This window comes from Monodon monoceros, unplaced genomic scaffold (assembly GCF_005190385.1).
Source record: "Monodon monoceros isolate NGI ecotype Baffin Bay Population unplaced genomic scaffold, NGI_Narwhal_1 Super_Scaffold_4, whole genome shotgun sequence".
Taxonomy (NCBI): Eukaryota; Metazoa; Chordata; class Mammalia; order Artiodactyla; family Monodontidae; genus Monodon; species Monodon monoceros.
In genome coordinates this window covers 50474679-50494060 of record NW_021703781.1, presented here as the reverse complement: position 1 = coordinate 50494060, position 19382 = coordinate 50474679, and the positions used below count along the sequence as shown (strand labels likewise).

At 42.9% G+C, this 19382-nt stretch overlaps 1 protein-coding gene across 14 annotated transcripts in view; it reads left to right on the top strand.

Annotated features, from left to right (window-relative positions):
- SORBS1 (sorbin and SH3 domain containing 1) overlaps positions 1-19382 on the top strand; it is a 239256-nt gene that overhangs the window by 173017 nt on the left and 46857 nt on the right. For 8 of the 14 annotated variants that reach the window (XM_029245035.1, XM_029245040.1, XM_029245037.1 and 5 more), the window contains 4 exons: positions 3741-3788; positions 3918-4047; positions 5758-5872; positions 11530-11613. In XM_029245035.1, coding sequence (XP_029100868.1) covers positions 3741-3788; positions 3918-4047; positions 5758-5872; positions 11530-11613 — 377 coding nt within the window. Of the gene's footprint in view, positions 1-3740; positions 3789-3917; positions 4048-5757; positions 5873-11529; positions 11614-15594; positions 15661-16212; positions 16315-19382 lie in introns of all 14 variants that reach the window. The other 6 variants (XM_029245045.1, XM_029245044.1, XM_029245047.1 and 3 more) reach the window with 2 other exon arrangements.

Below are 19382 nucleotides of genomic sequence, written 5' to 3'. Positions count from 1 at the left end.
TCCTCCTGAGTGTGTGGGGTAAAGCAGGAAAAGGGATTAATTTGAGCAGTGGAAAAAGATTGTGTTAAAAATGAGCCACTGATATTAGAAAAATAATTTTAAGATTAAAGGCCTAACAAATGCATAAAATTGAAATTTAATTGATATAGGCAAGCGATTATGCAAATACTGCTTTTAGTCAGTCATCCCATTTTGGTCAATTACACACTTTTTATAGAACAAACAGCACTTTCTCCAGTGTCTTTAAGATTATTATAAATTCTTTAAAAAAAAAAAAAAACTGAAGAAGTCTTTTTTAGTCTATTTAAAGTTACTGTGGTTGGAAAGGCAATTATGTGCCTCCTGGCAGTTTTAGGAGAGTAGCTGTCCCCAAATGGAGCCTCCAAGAACAGATTGCCAAAGCCCAGAGGGCAATCACTGGTGTGCAAACATCAAAGCCCGGCAGGGGTCTTCAGGGCTCAGGAGTGAGTTGTTCACCCCCAGTAAATGCTGCTCAGTGTTAGAATTTTCTGGAAGTCACTGGCACAGGAAGTTCTGGGTATTGCTGCCAAGATTTGATGTTTGCTGCTTGGGGCTCTGAAGGACACAGTCAGCGTGTGGCTCCACCACAAGCAGGAATCACCAGATCCCGGCTCTGCTGAGCCCACTGGGACGTTCTTTGAAAGGACTCTTGGAGAAAGAGTGACAGCAGGATTTCATGCGTAGATGATATCTGTGTTCATAGACAACTTGAGAAACATTTCATCTAGTGTGTCTCAACTATGGTTAAACACACACTTATTTGGCCAGCTCTGGTGTACAGAAATGCAGAAGGTGAACCTTACACCCGGTTTTCCCATTCAATGTATTTCCAGCTGCATCTCCACCTGTCCCAGTATAGACTTAGCCTGCCAGGAGAAGGTACAAGAAGCAGCAAGTGAAAGATGTAGCAAGAGTGACTTAGTTTTACCCATTTCCCTGGAGAAGAGCAGGAGGAAAGCTAGAAGTGTGGTGGGGTAACTCAGAAAACTTACTTAAATGTCACCGGGGGGGGGGGGCGTGTTGCAGAAAAGTAGAGCAAAGGCTTCAAGGGCTAGAAGTCAGCCTGGCCAGCACTGCAGTGCGTGACTCGAATTTCAAAAGAACACCCTCCCCTGCCTCTTCCCTAATAAAAATGATAATGGAATAGCCACAGTTCTCCCCAGGATTGGGCAGATGAGGGTAGAACAAAGTCCCATCCCTATCACAGGGATGAGGGGCAGCATAGGTAGGGAAGTGGGGTCAGAAAGACCTTGAATCCATTCCTGCTTTGTCTTTCTCACTGTATGGCTAAGGGCAAATTTGCTTAACCTCCCTGGGCCCTAATTTCCTTGTCCCTAAGATAAATGTTTACATACCTCCAGGAGTTTTTGCAAGGATTAAGTGAGGCAATATTAGTAAATCACCAGTTACTATTAGGCTCTTAATAATGGGAGCAGCTATTATTTTTATTCATAAATGTAGGTAAAATTTTCTCCCATTAGATTTGCAAGACAAACATTACATATTAAAAGAATAAATTATACATCCCCTGGAACTTGTCCTTACTGCTAGTGTTCAGATGAATCTGTGCAACTTCAGTTTGCCCACTTGAAAGTCAATGAACTGAAATCCACGTGTCAGACTTGGATGCTGTGGACACTGGGAAAAATGAAAAGCTAGTTCACGGAGACACCCCTGCCCTGTGCTAGCCTCAGATGGGGGAGATTTCTTTTTCCACTTACCCCAAGTAAGAAACAGCTTTAAGAAGGTTCGGTCATTCAAACTTCTCTGTTGCCTTCACCCCCCACCCCTCTCTTTCCTACTTCTTCTAACTTTCAAAATACACGGATTAACTGCCCAAGCCATGCTGTTTCTTTTTTCCATCTCAGAAGAACTGTTTCTCATTTTCCTTTAACAAGTCCTCTAGAAGTCCACATTAGAAAGCTCTAGGGAGCAAAAACTTTTAAAGAGCAGAGAATTTTTTCAAAGATCTTTGAATGTTTAAAATGCCATTTTTCCCTCATGAAAACTGTGCTGCTTACCTCAAGAGCGAGGTTATAAGTTAACCCTCACCTTACCATCTGCTCCTAGGCTGTCATTTCCCCATGATTCGGAGAGATGCAGTGTTTTGAGCTAAAATGCTAGGCTGGATTTTAAACACTACTTACACTGGTTTCTAACTAAGCTAACTACTCATTTGGCAGGCACCATTTTTCCAATCAAATCTCTGCATTCAAAGCTGATTTTTCGTTTTCGTTGGTGCTGTGGCATTTTATCAGTACAATAATCAAGTTGTGTTAAAAAGCAAAAGCCCTGTTCGACTTTAAGGATAAGAATTAGTCAATATCAAAGCAACAAGAGGGAGGGAGGGAGGATAAAAGATATCTTGGTACCTGAAGCCTTTCCATTATTGGAGCTGGGGAGACCTGGGACAGATAAAATGGGGAGACGAAAGGGGAGATAGACTGGTTTTGAATAATACTCAAAATAATAGCAGTGTGAGCTTTATTTACATTTTATAAAATATTCTGGCCTTTTCTGCTCTGAAACTTAAAATGACTTGCGTGGAGATAAGGACTTGACTGACACTTAGCCATCGACACGTTACATCGGATTCTCTGACTTGTCTTTGCAGGCTAGTTCATGTGCTCTGTTAGAGCTGTTACTGATTTTAAGGGAAGGAGTTGGGTCTTCATTCCATATTCATGAATTCTGAATTCAGGTTAGCGAGCTATTAGAAAACGGGAGAGGCTGTTTCAGCCTAACTCTTATTGGAGAAATTCTTTGGAGGGATGTAGTGATCCCTCGTGGGATCGTGGATGTAGTGATTAAATATCCTGGGTTTCCAGGACAGTCCCAGCAGAAAAACCTATTCTCGTGAGTGAACCTGCGGTCTCATTTTTAGTTCAACGCAGCCATCTCCATGAAGGGTTTATGTCTTGTCTTTGTTCTGCCAGTCTTAGCGCCCCAGTCGGTGTTCCACTTATTTAGGGACGTGTGCTGTGCCCTTTGAGAGCCATCTCCCACCACAGAAACCCATGTGTGTTTGCACTTTCCGTGAGCAGCACCTTTGCAGAGCAAACTGTGTAACCACATCTGCCGAGGGCATGTGGGGTTCCAAGGAAGGAAAGCTACTCGAGGAACCAGTTTGAGGTGGAATCAAAACAAATGATTATGAGGGGTTTCTCAAAGTGTTTTCTTAGCTGCAGTACCTCTTTGCTCCATGATATTGTATATGGAACCCTAGCATATGAAATGGGTCACAGCTGAGCTGGGCAGCTAGAAACTACACCTCCAGGCCTCCCCATCCCACCCAGCAGGCCTGGGGACTCCATGAAACTCAGCAGTATGGACCAGAGACAACATGAGCACCCAGGCATCTATCTCAGCCCGTTTCCCACTCAGCCAGGCTGGGGACCAGCGTTGCTTGTGGAAATTCTCTCGAGAGGGCCTTTGGCTATTTGTCTCCATGTGTTTCTGGGTGTCAGGAGCAGTCTTTCCCCAGGCGTCATGAATGTACCTTCCTGACTACAGGTCTGTTTGGTTGGGTGGGTTCTCCAAACCCAGCTCTGAACTGTGGTTTGCCGTGGTGTAGCTTCTGGTGCTGGGCTCCTTCTCTGTCCGCTGGGCTCCCGGGTATGGCTGGATGCCGGTGCAGGACAGTGGCAGTGGGCGACGTGTCTCTCTGTTCTCTTACCTTAGCCGGATGTCTCCTGATCACGTTTTGTTTTGTTCACTAGATGATGATTCAGATCTGTACTCTCCTCGATATTCCTTTTCTGAAGACAGTAAGTGACTTAGAATTTCTTGGTTGTAGGGGAGGAAGGGAGAGTGGTGAACGAGGGAAGACATCTTCCTGTTTTGAGTTTTCATCTATTTTAAGTCTTTCTTTTAAAGCGCACTTTTTCCTTCTCCAGCAAAATCTCCCCTTTCTGTGCCGCGCTCAAAAAGTGAGATGAACTACATCGATGGTGAGAAGGTAGTTAAGAGGTCGGCCACACTTCCCCTCCCGACCCGCTCTTCCTCGCTAAAATCAAGCCCAGAAAGGTAAGTGCTCTCATCAGCTCTGTGATTTTAGGTTCTCACACACAATCTCTTTCTCTGTCAGGCAGCATTGGAGCCAGGAGTCGAGCAGACCTGAGTTTGAATCCCTGCTCTGTCACTTATGAGCAGTGATTTGTTTTTTCTGAGTCTCAGTGTTCTCATCTGTAAAATGGGGATGTATTTTGCATTCATAGGCATGTTGCAAGGGTAAAACAAGATGCTGCATGTAACATTTCTAGTAGTGCCTGGCTCACAGCATGCACTTAATAATGTTGACGATAATTATCATCCCTTTTTACCTCTTCACAAGAGAAATCTTAGCTGTAAGATTTGTCATGTGTTTTTATACTCTGTGCATACTGATGGGGCCCATAGCAGAGAATATAATTTTAAAATGAAGCCACGCTTTTTAGTATCTATTTATTTATTCAACACATTATCAAAGCATAAGGCTCGCGTGGTTGTGATGATATCAGTCATCTGTTAATGCCCGCACCAGATGACCCGACTGTCTTTTATTGAGTCTTCTGCCCTCTGGAGCAACCTCCTGTGCCATCTGGACTGGTGTCCCATGCGTCTCCCAGCTCCACCTTCCACCACTTCTCAATCCACAAAAAGGCCCTGGCCAAACTGAATTCTTTATTTTTCCTTTAAATACACACTGTTTCACACCTCCAAACTTTTTCCATCTTCATAGACAAATGAACGGCTGTTTTTGAAATCCCACATATACGTAAGTGACATCTGCCTGAGGAATTTGATAATTACTCTGAAAGGAAGGCTGGGTATACCCATAAATCCTTACAAGTGCGTTCATCGAGCGCCTACTGGGTACATTCTGTGTGCGGGTTGAACCAGATGCTATGGAGGAATATAAACATACATAAATCATCGTCCCTGCCTTCAAGAAGTTTATAGCCTCGCAGGAAAAACTGAATATAATATCACAGTGCAAAGTGCAATTAGGTACATGTATAAAAATTTTGCAAATAATTTCCAAGGCTTCATGTTTCCTCTGAAATCCCTCACTGGATCGGGTTAAGTACTTGTGCCAAAGGCTGCAGTTTTGATGATTACCGGATGGGGTGTGGAATAGGGAAGAAGAACATGGTTATAATAACAAATAACATTTATTGAGTGGTTCCTGGGGGCCTGGCACTCTGCTAAGTGATTTACATGCTGAGACATACTGTCTCATTTAATCCTTAAAGCAACCCCATTTTTCAGATGAGGAAACTAAGGTAGGTAGCGGCAAAGTGCTTGGCCCAGATCAGCTAGCTAGCAAGTGCTGTAGCAGGGCTGGAGCCACAGCTGCCTGGCTCCGGGACCTGCATTCTCTCTCACTGCACTAGCCTGAGTGGGAAGTACAGGCATGTCTGGGGAATGATAAGCTCCTGAGAGCAGAGCAAGGTGAAGGATTTTTCCAGAGCAAGCTTTGCTGCTGCCGCTGCTGCTGCTTCCTTTCTTCTCTTTCTCTTCTCTCTGCTTCCCAGTGTCTGGTTGTGAGCACAGGACACCTCAAGCCTTTTGTGAAGCGAACACAGGGATCTGTTTGTTTGAAGAAGGAAACCAGCACAACTAAGTGCTTTGGGCGGAGTCCGATTTTGTGCCTCGGATATAAAAATTCCTTGATTAGACTAGAGTCAGCCAAAGTCTGACCTGTCGGATGCCAATTTTCATGAAAATAGCTCTAATAGGATTTCCTTTCTACAGAAACGACTGGGAGCCCCCAGATAAGAAAGCGGATACAAGAAAATACCGTGCAGAACCCAAAAGCATTTACGAGTATCAGCCGGGCAAGTCCTCCGTTCTGACCAACGAAAAGATGGTAATGTGCATATTAAAGTTCTTTTGTCTCACCCTGCCTGTGTTCTTTAATCCAGATGCACTGTGTGTGCACTTGGATTACATTCTTTCTCCCTTGAAATAGACTTGCTTTGTTTAGAAGACAATGAAAATATGAAGCATTTTTACCCTTTTCATTTTTGCAGGTGTCCACAAAATAAGTCCCAAGAATGCTTTGAAAGAATCCTCTCATTGTGGCTTTGTTGCTCTCTTTGCTCATGGTTTTCACTAATTTTAAATTTTGTAATGTAAGGTGGATTTTGCCACTATCTTTTTTTAAGCACCTAACCATTCGTTTATCAGGCTTATTACTAACTGGACTAAAGTTGGGGTTTCTTAGGTGACTCTTATTTGAACATGCGCAAAGTTTGTAGAAGTTACTAGTACATCATTAAAAGACAAATAATTAATATGATGATGTGACTTGGGGGGAAAAAAGCCCCCGGCTGTTAGAGTATGTCTTTTAGGTCTTCCTTTTCTGACAAGTGCAATAGAGAGGACGAATTTCATATTCAGTCTGGTTTATGGTTCCCTATACAAGTTCGCACCTCCAAGCAATTATCAGTGGGGAAAATGGCCTGTATGGGCATAGCAGACCACCCTGCAAAAGCAGGGGAGAATTTTTACAAACTGATTAGTTTCATATCTGCCGATCACGTTTCCTTTTATTCACCCTTCATTAGAAAAAGCTGGTTTCAGAATTCTGAACATGGTTAAAGGGATCCTCCAAAGCTCTATAAACCCTGCAGCTGTGCCAGCAGGATGGAATTATCATGCTGGGGATTGATTCTTATTAAAATGCTGTTACCACACTGAGTCCAGAATAAGTAGGCCTCTGAAATGAGGGCTCAAATTATTCTCCCTCCACCTCTTTTGCTCTACATGTTTTTAAAGAATAATTGATTTGACTTTTAATAAAAAGGTGACATCTTTAAAAGCACAAAGGGATAAGTAATTTTAATTAGGAAAAAAGGTTCAACAGGTCACAGAAATGCTTCAGAGTTGTCATTCTTCAGCATTTACTGTGCACCACAGTTATTTTAAGCAAAAAGTTCTGAGAGGAGCGGAGAATTTTGCCTCTGGCTCAATCCTGCATTGGAGGTTCTCTCTCTCTTAGAAAGTAACAAGTACGGAAGGTAATCCTCCATACAGGTCTTCCTAGAAAGAATGTCACGTCCTTTGAGTATATTCCCGACACTTGCATAACAAGTGGTGGACACACCATCACCTTTCAGTACACTTCAATGATTTTAGAGACTCTGCAGGCCTTTGGGTGCTTTTGTATTGGCAATTTATTATTTATTATTGTTCATAGAAGGTCATTGATTTATTGAAGGCTTGCCCCTTAATTTCTCCTTTGTTTCCTCCTCCTTTCCTTCGTTCCTAATAATTTGACCACTATTCAAAACTAGGGAAAAAACAGTAACATAGTTTTATTTTTCTCACTGATACCACAATGGTCACAATGTCTTCCATGTCATAGTCCTTGGGATCATTTATATTGTTTTTACAGACCCCGAAAAGTAGCACACAGTGCCCATGGGGCCCTCTTAGGGGGGTTGCGCTGACCATACACGTGGATTGCCAAGCACCGTCTGGGTGTTCCCACACAGGAAGCCCCCTGGTTGTACCAGGACCTGGGCCAACCCAGTTAGGACATAACACCAAAGGCTGGCCAGGGGGGAACATCACTGTGCAGCTGTTTTAGTTTCGTGCGTTTCCCTCTATTTAGCACTGTTCTTCCCAAAGAGTCATTTTTCATTTCAGAGAGAATCTTCATCTTTTCACAGTCTACTCTTCACAGGGGTTGAATTCGCCCTTTACTTTTGAATTTCTTTTCCCGCTATTTTTGCCACATGAGCAGAAACGTTGGAATGTGAGTTTCAGCACGTGAGTCCTGCCTTTTGGTTTCCAGTGTCGGGTTTACCAGAATTTGAGGAACCCCCTTCCTTCCACAGCCACCATCCCACCACCGCACACATACACACACACACACACACACATTTTTGTTGTTGTTAACTGTGAATAAGTATACTAACTAGAGACAGACAGATGTAGAATCTAAATGTGCTCTCAGAAATGCACATCTCCTTTTAAGGGGGAAAATCCACTTTTCCCCCCAATTCTTTTCCAGTTGGAGGTGCTTGTGTCTGCTTAAGCCTGGCAATTTAAATTGTGGCCTCACAGGCACATCTCTCTATCTGTTGTTCACACAAAGAGTTGAAGAGTCGGCTGTAAAGGTTGCCTTAGAGCACATCTTGTTCCTGGAGCAAACCCACAGCATCCCAGACAGATAAACACTGTGCTACCTTCAGAATCCCCCCAGGAGATTCAGTCTTGGTGACCTATTCAGCTGTTTGGCAAACTCATCTGACGTTCTTCATCACTGTTTGTCCTCCCTCTTATCATAGTATGAGTCCATTTTCTTCTCTTCTGGTCTTGGAATTGGAGACCTGTTGGTCAGTCCTTGCTTTGCCAGAAATGGCTTTTTTCAGGCTGTGTTCCTTTTACTTTCCTCCAAAGTCCCTTATAGAACTGAACTTCAGCTCAATTCAATAAATATATACAATTGACCCTTGAACAACATGGGTTTGAACTGCACAGTCAACTTATACATGGATTCTTTTCAATAGTAAATGCTATAGCCCTACACAGTCGTGGTTGGTTGGATCTGTGGATATAGAGGAACCGTGGCTACAGAGGGCCAACTGTAAATTATACTTGGATTTTTCGATTGCATGCACCCCTGATTGCCCACACTGTTCAAGGGTCTGCTGTATAGAATAACTTTGATGTGCCGAGCTCTGCATTAGATGTTGGAGTTCCTGCTCCCATAGGGGTATAGTAGGAAGGACAGACATTAAAATCGTTATTACAGACACGATATATATTTGAAAGTGTAAAACAAGGGGATTTACGCAACTTGGTTTCTTCCCATTTCACTGTCACCTTGAATTCCTTCCTGACTTTTCAAGTTTGTCACTTGCCCCTGTTTTAGCTTGGTGTCATCCACAAACTAAGCAGGCCCGCCCCCTTCTCATGGGGAGTATGAGAAATGTAAACAGCACTGGACTAGGAATTGCAAGGTCTGAGTTCTGAGTTCGAATTCTGACTCTGCCTTATGTCTTGGGACATCGCTTAACCTTTCTGAACCACAGTGTTTTCATCTATAAAATGAAATTATTATCTGGGCTGCCAGCCTCACTGAAGCATTGAGTGAGAGGATCACGTGTGATAATGTGGGTTAAAGTTCTATGACCATTATAAAGTGCCGTGTAAATGACCGGGCCACATTCAGATTATTTAATTAAAATCTGAAGCTAGTCTCTGGCGCCCGTCCAAGCAGCAAAACTGTCCTTCAGGACAATCAGGTGTTCCTCTCAAGTCACCTGCCTTTTCTGAGGATTTTGCCAAGCTGGGAAAAGATAGCCACCCGTAGCAGAGAACTCAGCCTGGCCTTGTGGAATCTGCTTTGCCTGCCAGTACAGAGAGCCTGTTCTGCATCTAGAAGGACGTTTCCTGCCTGTCCGTTCTGTACTTGGATCTGTAGCGGAGTTATAAATGCAGAATCAAATGCTGTGTGGTATTGCCTCTTTCACTTTCTCTCTGGCAGCTCAGAGGGCTGAGGCTGGCTGCTCTGGGTCCAAGCTGGTTGACATACCTCCTGACTCAGTTCCCTGCCCAGCATTAACCTCAGCAGTAAAACAATCTGCAAACTACCTTTGACAATAAAATGGGTTAATTCTTTCAGGACTGAGAACCAGAGCATTCAGGCAGTTTCCTGAAAGAGTTGATACTTTTTTTTTTTTTTTAAATGAAAAGAAACTACTCCCAGAGAGCAATTTATAAATAGTCTTTTAAAATAACAAACGTGAAATAGGTTTCATGGAACCCCATCATACAAGGATCTAGGGTGTCCCTGTGTCTAAACTGTCTCTCCTGAATAGTGGTGTCTTTCTAGATATTGTGCCTCATTTCACTGAATAAATACAGAATCCATTATTTTACATAATTGCAAAATCCATTGAGAAGGAACACGCATTCTCCAAGATTTAAGCCCTATGCCCCTAAAGACAGTTGGAGGAGGTTTTAATCTGGATTCAAGAGGGCAGACTCTGTTTCAATATATATTTCCCTTTGATTTCAACTAACGTCTATCCAGTTAATTTCTGTCGAAGAAAAGTCCTCTGCCATATTTTCCTCTATTTAAAGCAAAAGTAGAAATAATGGTAAAGATTCTTATAGGGATTTTTAGAAGAGATTGGTAAAGGTCTCTAAGGAAGTTTACAGTCATTTCAATAAGCTACAAAAGACCTGTTAACTGAATGTTAAGAAAAATGTATCCAGGAGGAGCAGCTTTGTGAAGGAGTCACTTGGAGATGCGTCCACAGGATCTGCAGTTTCCTACCTCATGTGTCGTGGCCCTGAGGGCGTGAAGTTTCTTATGATGTTTTCAATCACAGTGGAAAATGTACATTTACTATTTCATATTGTTGTCAGAATATCACCACCTCTCTGTTTTGTGACTATCAAGATTTTTTGAAACGTATATACCCGTAGGAATTAAGCCGTGAGCCTCTAACACTTCTATCTGATGTGACCATATCTCCAGTTTATTAAGGGGAAACCTGATTTGCTTTCCAGGCATTCATTTTCCAACTAATTATTTCCAGAAACACATGCTCTTCCACAGAGCAAGGTACCAGAACTTTATAAATATTTGATTCAACATGAAATCCCATGGAATCATATTATCAGTCTGTGAACTACTTTTCAGAGTCGTATAAAATGAGAAATCTAACTTATTTTTGTAACATAACCCCGAAGTTTTTTCCCCACCTATCGTTCTGTTATCTGTCTTGTTCAGCTTTTCCCTCGCTTTATTTTTTTCCCTAGTTCTTTAATGTTTATTTCGTAGAACACAAAGTATATTCTGTCTGTATTCATCCCCCATGGATGCTTGTTTAAAATGTTTTTTCACTTGTGTCTACTGTTTTTACTTACATCATCTTTCACTTTACTCTGTATGGGACATGGTTTCCACCTACTCATGTGCCATTAAAGATGCAGTATTAACAAATTGGCCTTTTATGAAAGTGTCAGTATTTGCTGCTTATTTTGAAACCCTTAAGGCAGCCTTGCAAATAAGTACTAAAACTGTACTAGCCCCTGAAAAGTGTTTGCTGTACTCATGTGGCGTAGATGGCTAAACGCTTGATGTGTTCCCCAGGCTATTTGCTCTTAACTAATAGCTCTTTGTAAAGAGGGATAAGGGCTTTCTTTTCTCCCACCACTCCGGCAATTACCAAGGGAAACTGTCATGCCCATGTTCAGATCTGTTGGGAAGGCGGCAGTGTGGTGCAGCGTTCTCCATCTGTCCTCCCTCTGCCTTGGGACCGAGAATGCCTCCCTCACTGCTCCCTACCTCAGTGTGCCTGTTTTCATAAACACATCCTTTCCCGCCTGTTTCAGCTCCCCTGATTTTGCTCATGTCAATAAAGAAATGGATGATCGCTGCTGTTGAATGCAGGTGCTGTATATTTCTGGAAACCACTGCATCTCTACTGGCCGGTTCCTATGTAATCTCTGCATAATGTTATCCTTCTCTCTCTTCCATTTCCCTATCACCAACCCCTATAGAGTCGGGATATAAGCCCAGAAGAGATAGATTTAAAGAATGAACCTTGGTATAAATTCTTTTCGGAATTGGAGTTTGGGAAACCGGTAAGTTTAATAGCTTCAGTGGTTATAGACACCTTTTTTAATAGTGCTGTTGATGCATTGTTGCTGCTAAAAGAATCAGACCTATTTGTAAAGAATTCAGGAAGTGGGGAGCAGCCTTGTTGGCTGTCAGTGGTGGGATTGTCTATTCTCGCTACAACCTGTGAGCTTTCCATTGCTTTACTTCACCAAGAAAGGACAGTGAGCTCTGGACAGTATTTCTTGCTAGAAAATCCCCCAGGAGACATGGCTAAGTCATTGCTTGTTTCAGGACCTCCCACCACTAGCAACAAATATCACACACCTTGTAGATTGCATTATTTCGGCCTTTGGTTCAGTTCCTTGACCAAAGTCTTCATGGTGTACTGAAGACAACCAGGAAAACGCATTACACACTGAGAAAGACCAGCATTGTCACTGCTTTGAATAGAAATTTTAGAAGCACACATGCAAGGGAAGTGCCAGTGCAAGTGGAAAAGGGCCTCTCTATGCAGAGGTGATCCTCGAATGCCATCCTGTTACAGGTGACTTTTAGGGAATGATTTCTATGAGGTAGGATAATATTTCCCAAAATTAGAAATGAGAGTTAGGAATTCTAGCAAACTTAGTATTCAGCCCAATAGCCTGTGGCTTCCCTGTGATGTGTCTGAGTTCGCTTTGGTACAAATTGATTTTTGGCACTTAAAGGAGGATTTTCTTGGCCTTGCACCCAAAGGAGTATCAAACCGAAGGGAGAATTGAGCTCATTTTTCCACTGGAGATGACTGGAAACTGACTTTAAAGCTCCAGTTACTTTAAAGTCTTAATTATTACAGCTGCAAAAAGAATTTACAGGTGGAGGGATTTAGTGTATAAAAATAAAACATTTTATTAGATGTTTGTATGAGACTTTAAGCATTGAATCGGCATTCGAATCACCATGATTTAGAATGATAGTTTTATTTGCAGATAGCAATTAACTTTACAACTCAGTAAAATGTTCAATTCTGTAGTACATTTTTAATGAAGATGAAGACGGAGAAATTTAACTGTTGCTCTGGAATTGCTGAGCTTTGTTTGAATGTTCAGTCATTTTCTGAGTTAGGAGCACCTGCCTTGCAAACACCCCTTCTTGTAGGAACAGGCATTCCTCCCACTTTGTCCCCTCCCTGACACTGTCACCTAACGTCAGCAGAGGTGTCCTGGATGAACAGCGCCACCTAATGACAAGCAGAGAGGGAAGCATCCAACCCAAAGTCTGCACCGTCTCCTCCTCCCCACCCCCCAAAGCTTTGGTACACACCTCACTTCTCTCTCTCCCTGTTTTCTCTGCTGTCCACCATTCACACATCAGTGAAGTCTACCTCACGCAGTCTTTTCCACATGCAAAGATTTAACAGTATCCTAACCCTTTTCCTTTTCTTTTTCTTAAAACCTGCTCAATTATCTCACAAAAAAACCTGCAGAAATGTGTACCCCTGCCCCCTCAAAAAAAAGACCATGATTGGTACATGCAATAATAATGCCATACTTTCATCAGAGAAAGCAAAAGATATTAGCTTTAAATTGTTTATAATAAGGAGTCTATGCCATTGAGTTTTGAAACCCTGTTCAGAATCCACAAATTTCTAGCCATCTCTTCATTTGCCAGATAACAAATAACTATTTTAGTTTTACTGAAATATTAACTTTTAGGAAAAGTTATGAAGCCATTTTTTTCTAATTAATTGTGATTGGTTTGTTTAATTAAATCTGTCATCGTAAATAATACTCTTTTCGTTAGCAGTAGACAGCATTTCAGTCACAGCATATTTAGATGGGCTCTGTGAATAGCTCCGTGAATTAGCATCGTTTCTGCTGGAAACTGTAGTCTGAGCCCACACAACCAATCCAGACAAATGTTGACAACACGGTCCATTTGCGTACGGGGACCTTCCTATAATTTGTATTCCTACCCCATTGTCCCAACTGCCTCTTAATTATTTAAAGACTTAGAGATGCTTTTCCAAAATGTCATTCTCTCTGAAGCCAGAGTGTTCCTTGCATAGACCCTAGAGTCCTTCTTAAATGGGACTACCTCGTTTTGTGTAGGTCTTTTAAAGTAATAGAAGATGATACTTTTGAAGACTTGCCAAAATCGCTTAATCAATGCCTATATCCTGAGGAACAGCACTGAGGCGAACGGGTCCTTATGGTCTGAGTCATCCTGAGGGTGGGCTTGTTACCTGGTTGAACCAGGTTGATGACTCCCAGAGTTTGGGAGGAAGGTGTGATGGGGAGAAATGTTTTCTTCACTTCTCTCCTACCCCAATCAACTCTGGGCCACAAAAGAGCAAGAGACATAAATAAGAGGGGTGTAATCCATGGCAGTTGTTTTCAAAGACTTTTCAGTCATTCAGAAGCAGAATGAAATTAAAACTACTATCAAACCACGTGGATCATCGTTTCTCCTTTTTACGCCACGTGAACCTAGGACCCACTTCCCCCTAGTAAAGCCTGCGAGAACTTTAGACATTTAGCCTGAACTCCTTTCTTCCTTGGCCCCTTCACTTAAAGGCACCCAAAATGAGCTGAAGTTTCAGCAAGCTCCTGACTGTAATACCTTTTAGGTCTAATGAGTTGTAGGGTATCAACTAATTTAAGACTCCAGGGACCATTTGGGGGAAGATTATTTAAAACCAATTTAATTTGTAAGCACTGTCTTATTTTTCGCAGTAAGTAAATGAGTAGGGCTACCATCAGTGACTTGGAAACATCTCCATCCCCAGATGAGCAATCCAACTGTATTAAGTGCTTAAAGATGAATGGTAATTGTCAGTGGCACTTACTTTACAAATTGCAGAATATACGCAATTGATATTACATACACAAGTTACTGGTGAAGGCACCTTGGAATCAATTACGTTTCATTTGTAAAATCAATTACTTTTTATTTGGCCTCGAGTGTCAGCTTTTTCTTCTTTTTTCTCCCCCTAATTTCTACAGAAATTGATGTGATTTCTGTAAGTAAGCTCAGGGCAAAATGTAAAACTAATTTGAATGTTTCCACAGAGTTGGTTATGATGAAATTTGCACAGAATGATAGGAGTTATTAATGATATCATCTCCTCAGAGGTCATTGTGTAAGGAATTTCAAGTCTAAGTGGGCAGAACAAGAAGGTTTACTTAGTGGAAGAGGGGTTGCAAAGATAGAAGCGGCTTGTAACTTCTAGATGTCCTACCCTTTGGAACCCCCTTAAAACAATTCTCCTGGCAGATTTCTACTTCGGGAATGCAGTTCTAATTCTAACATGATCAGTTAAAGGAGAAAATAAAAATAACCTTACAGTTCACTGTTTAAATTCAAAGTATAAACTCTGCTCTCTAAGAGAGATGGAAGGTTTGACTCTACCATCAGCAGTATTATCAAAGTCTAGTTAAACTGTAAAAGGAGATTTTTAAAAACTTATCTAGTGAAATTGTCTAGTTCTACAGTGCAATATTTAACACCTGTTTCATACATGGATTTCATCGCCACAAGCCACAGGAAGCACATTTAGCACCATGTACCCACCCTTGGTCAGATCTCCAAATTCACATGTTTATGAAGACATAATGAATTTTACAGGGGACAAGGCTAGCTTTCCAAAATGTAGGCTCTCAGTGTCCATCTTAGTTGGAAAAGAACAATGAGGAATTTAAATGTTTGTTTTTGTTCAAATTGGCATTAATGCTTTTTTTTCCTTTGTTCTTTTTAAAGTTTTCAATATTTATAATCCAACAGTGATGGACTCTTGAGACAGAGATGCAGAAATAAACCTCCCACTTGAACATTTCCAGCTCCTGAGTTCCATGGGCTCCCCAGGTGGCCTCAGGAGACAGGGTGCCCGCTCCTTTTGTTTTTAGTTCACTTTTCTGTGTTGAGACAGTTTTCCTAGTGTTGCCCCTCTTGGTTTGAGCCGGTCTCCATGTTTGTCTTTATGTCTTTACGCTCATTTCTTCATTTCCTCCTCTGCTTCCCGTCAGCCTCCCAAAAAGATATGGGATTATACTCCTGGAGACTGCTCTATCCTTCCTAGAGAGGATAGAAAGGTAATTCCACTGTGGGCTGTGTGTGTGCGCTCTGGCCTGGCTAGTGTGTGTGTGTTGTGGGCTTTTTTCTTTTATTAAATCCCACCCCCTTTTATTTTTAACTTGATTGTAACTTTTTTTTTTTTTGGCTTGGTGATAAAACAGTTTAACAAAGTCTCTTAAGACTTATACTAATGTGTAGAGGTTTTTAAAGCAATTGCTTATTCTTCTGACATATAGTATGTGTCATAGTCACCATACTCTGAAAAAGAGAAAATAGGTATTTCCTAAAAGGTAGGTTTTTGGGGTCTGTGTAGTTCCTCTCTCTAGCAAGTAGAGTAGAGTTTTGGAGCTCTGATTACCACAGGATTTATATTCTCTATGCCTAATGTTGCATTCCCTGTTTTCCTGTCTTTAACTCATTTCTAGTAAGCTCTTGTGTTTTAGTCATGCCATCTTTGCCTTATTAATGTATGATACTAAACAAACTCGTTTTTCAAACGTAACCTTCCATGCTGTCTGCCTTTCCTCCTAACTAAAACACTCTTTCCCATCTTTTCTTTCTTGAACCAGACTAATCTAGAAAAAGATCTCAACCTCTGCCAAACAGAGTTAGAGGCAGATTTAGAAAAAACGGAGACGCTTAATAAAGCACCCAGTGCAAACCTGTCACAGGTATTTCCGAGTTTTTCTCGTGCCCTCAGTTCCCTTTGCTTTCTTCTTTGTTCTATGGTTTTTGATGTAGTTGGGGTGATGAATGGTTATGCTGGTCATTTTTAAGCTGCATGGCTTTCTGACTCCTGTTTTAGGTCACCGCTGACCCCCAAGTTAATTGTTGTTTGGATTTCTTTTGAGCTTGGCATCTTCCTTAAAGGGGATTTTTCAAATATATATGCAGGGTGGCTAGTGATTGAACTGCTCCCCCCCGGCTTACCATCCTCTTTCTCTGCTTTCAAGAGGTCACCCTTTTAACTCCCCTTCTGCCCCCTTGTGTGTATACCTTCTCTGAATTTTCAGGGAGCCTTTTTTGGGCAACTTCTATGTCTCTTTTGCAGCCCTGGGAGATACCAACCTCAGAGATCATTTTCAAAAACACAGCAGCTGTGATTCGAGTGCCTCTTGCGTGCAAGGCACTGTCAGAATAGTAGTATTTGTAATTTGAAAGGTCAGAAGGTTCTTAATGAAAAAATGCACTCCGGAGACCAGACAGCCTGGCCACAAGCGTTTGAAACTCTGCCTACATTGATATTTTTAAAGGGAGCTATGTCCCAATGTGGTTTATTAAAGGATGTGTCAGAAAGAGAGAGAGTCCAGGGTAAACGGGCTCCCAAGGCGAAGAAAAATACCAAATGTTTGGAGAACTACCCCCAGGGTTCCCTGACAAAACAAAGGAGACGCTTACAAGGAAAGGGTATCTTTATAGAAAATAAAAAAAGGAATGCGGACACTGCTGAAGAGGCTAGGACGTCCACAGATTGTGGCAGGAGAAATGGAAAATGCTAATGGACCGTGTTATTCTTAAGCAGAACTGAGACAAGGAGGGTCAGGCCACCAGTGTGTGTGACTTGGGTACGAAGTCATGTAGAGCCAGAGACTCAAAGCAGGTGATTATGGCCGCAGCCAGGGGGGCTAGGGATACGAGGGGCAGAAGCCAAGCACTGCAAGCCGATCCAGGGGAGTTAGGGTTTGGGAATTCAGAGTCACCGAAGGATGAGGTAGCCAGCAGGACCAGCGGTTAGGCCCAGGGGAACACAGAAGGTGAGCGACAGGGCATGCAATGAGGCAGATGTGTGACAGGGTGGGCATAGTGGGGAGCTGAGTCTCCAACCAGGGCGGAGATTGGCACCAGCTGTAGCTGCTGTGGGAATGGAGGTCTGAGCTGGGTCTAAAGGAGAACTGTGGCTGCAGGTAAGTCCTGAAGTGAGCAGGGGGGCCGGAGGGGAAGTGAATCAGCAGGCACTTTTTTCAAAGTACCGTAATAAGAGTGGTTCTGTAACGTGTGGCAGGATGGACAGCAGCTAGAGAACTACTGCAGTAACCGCAGCCTCCTTGGGGCAGAGATGGCCTCCAGTACCTACAACCCTGCCTGGGGCTAGGTGGGCCCGAAGAGGTGTCTGATGCATGAATGAGTGATCTTGACATTGGTTCAATTATGCGTTACCCGTAGTCCCTAACGTGTGTGTGACGTGCTGAGGGAGGTTCTAAATCAGCACAAGAGTGGACTTTGCCTTCAAGAACGTGACAGCTTAGTCACACTCGTAAATAAAAGATCTCCAGCAGTACACAGCAATGCCTATAAGAGCTAAATGAACGCTACAGCCTCTAAGTGCTCAGAAGAGGGGGAAATCTTCCAGGAAATCAGGGAAGACTTCTCAGGAGTTGGCCAAGATCTTAAGGGATTGATGGAATTTAGGTACATGGCAAAAGTGGGGGCCATCCATTTGAGGCATGGTAGAGAGCACAAAAGTGAACGCGTTTAGGATGGATTCAGGAATAAAGTAGATGAATTCATCTGTAATAGAAAATTTGGGGTGATAATAGTGGAAGGCAGGTTTGGGAAAAGAGGGTTGACCCTGGGTTGTAGAGACTCCAAAAATATGGTTAAAGAGGTGGTTGATTTTGCCCTCAAGTCAATGATGTGATTCAGGACTAGTGTTTTAGGAAGGTTAGTGTCCTCACTCTAGAGAGGTTGAACTGAAGGGATAACCTCCAGCTGGAGGTTGAGAGGGCAAGGAGGCTTCTGCAGCAGTCCAGGCATGTAGGGGTGAGTACTCCAGTGGCACCAGCATGAAGGGATAAGGGTAGATGTGAAATCACAGAGGAAATTGCAGTGGGACATTTTAACTAATTGGTGTGAAGAACAAAGAGTTGGGGTAATGGGATGGAGACACAGACAACTGTAGGGTTTTGGCCAGGAAGCTGGAAGAATGGGGACATCAGTATGTCACATAAGAAAGGTGGGGAGAAAATCAGTGCAGAGGGAAGATGAAGGAGGTGGTTTTAGGTAGTTTATTTTCGAGGTGTTTGTTTGGTATCATATAGGGAATATCCAGTACACAGTTGGAAATAGAAAACTAGGTCCCATGAGAGGCAGGGACGTTGAAAGTCAATCCGAGTCACCTGAAGAGAAGTGATGGTTGAAGCCCTAGGAGCAGGTGGAGACACCCACCCTGGGAGTAGATTACAGATCGAAGAGAGAGTCATGCAGAGAGAAAGGATGGGAGACAGGCAGCTACCCATCGGGATGTTGGATGACACAGAACAGGAGGAGGGGCGGGTCAGAGAAAACCAGAGTGAGGAGGAAACGTGAGAGGTGGAGCAAGTATGAGAGTTGCCCAAGGGGTCCCCCAAAAATAGACTCTGAGGGAAGGTCAGTGCATTTGGTAACCAAGAGGCTTCTAAAAACTTTGGTGGTTGCTGGGTAAGTAGTTGATGGGAGGGAGAGTATGTGGTGAAGAATCAGGGGAGCCCCCAGGGATACAGCACTAATTGGCAACATGTGATTGTGGAAGGAAGGAAGGGGGATGTTTCCAGAGGACTCAGCAGAGTTGTGCAAAAGTTTTTCCAAGATGGAGACCCAGAACGGGGCAGGTGCCAAGGCTGGGAGACCAGTGCGGGCAAAGGGGCTGGAAGGATGGGTGTGGAGGTGAGAGCAGTGCCTTCTCAGGAGTAGAGGGGGGTGGAGGGCAGAGGAGGGCCGGGGGTGAGCCCCTGACGAAGGCTGCTTCCCCTCCCATCATCCT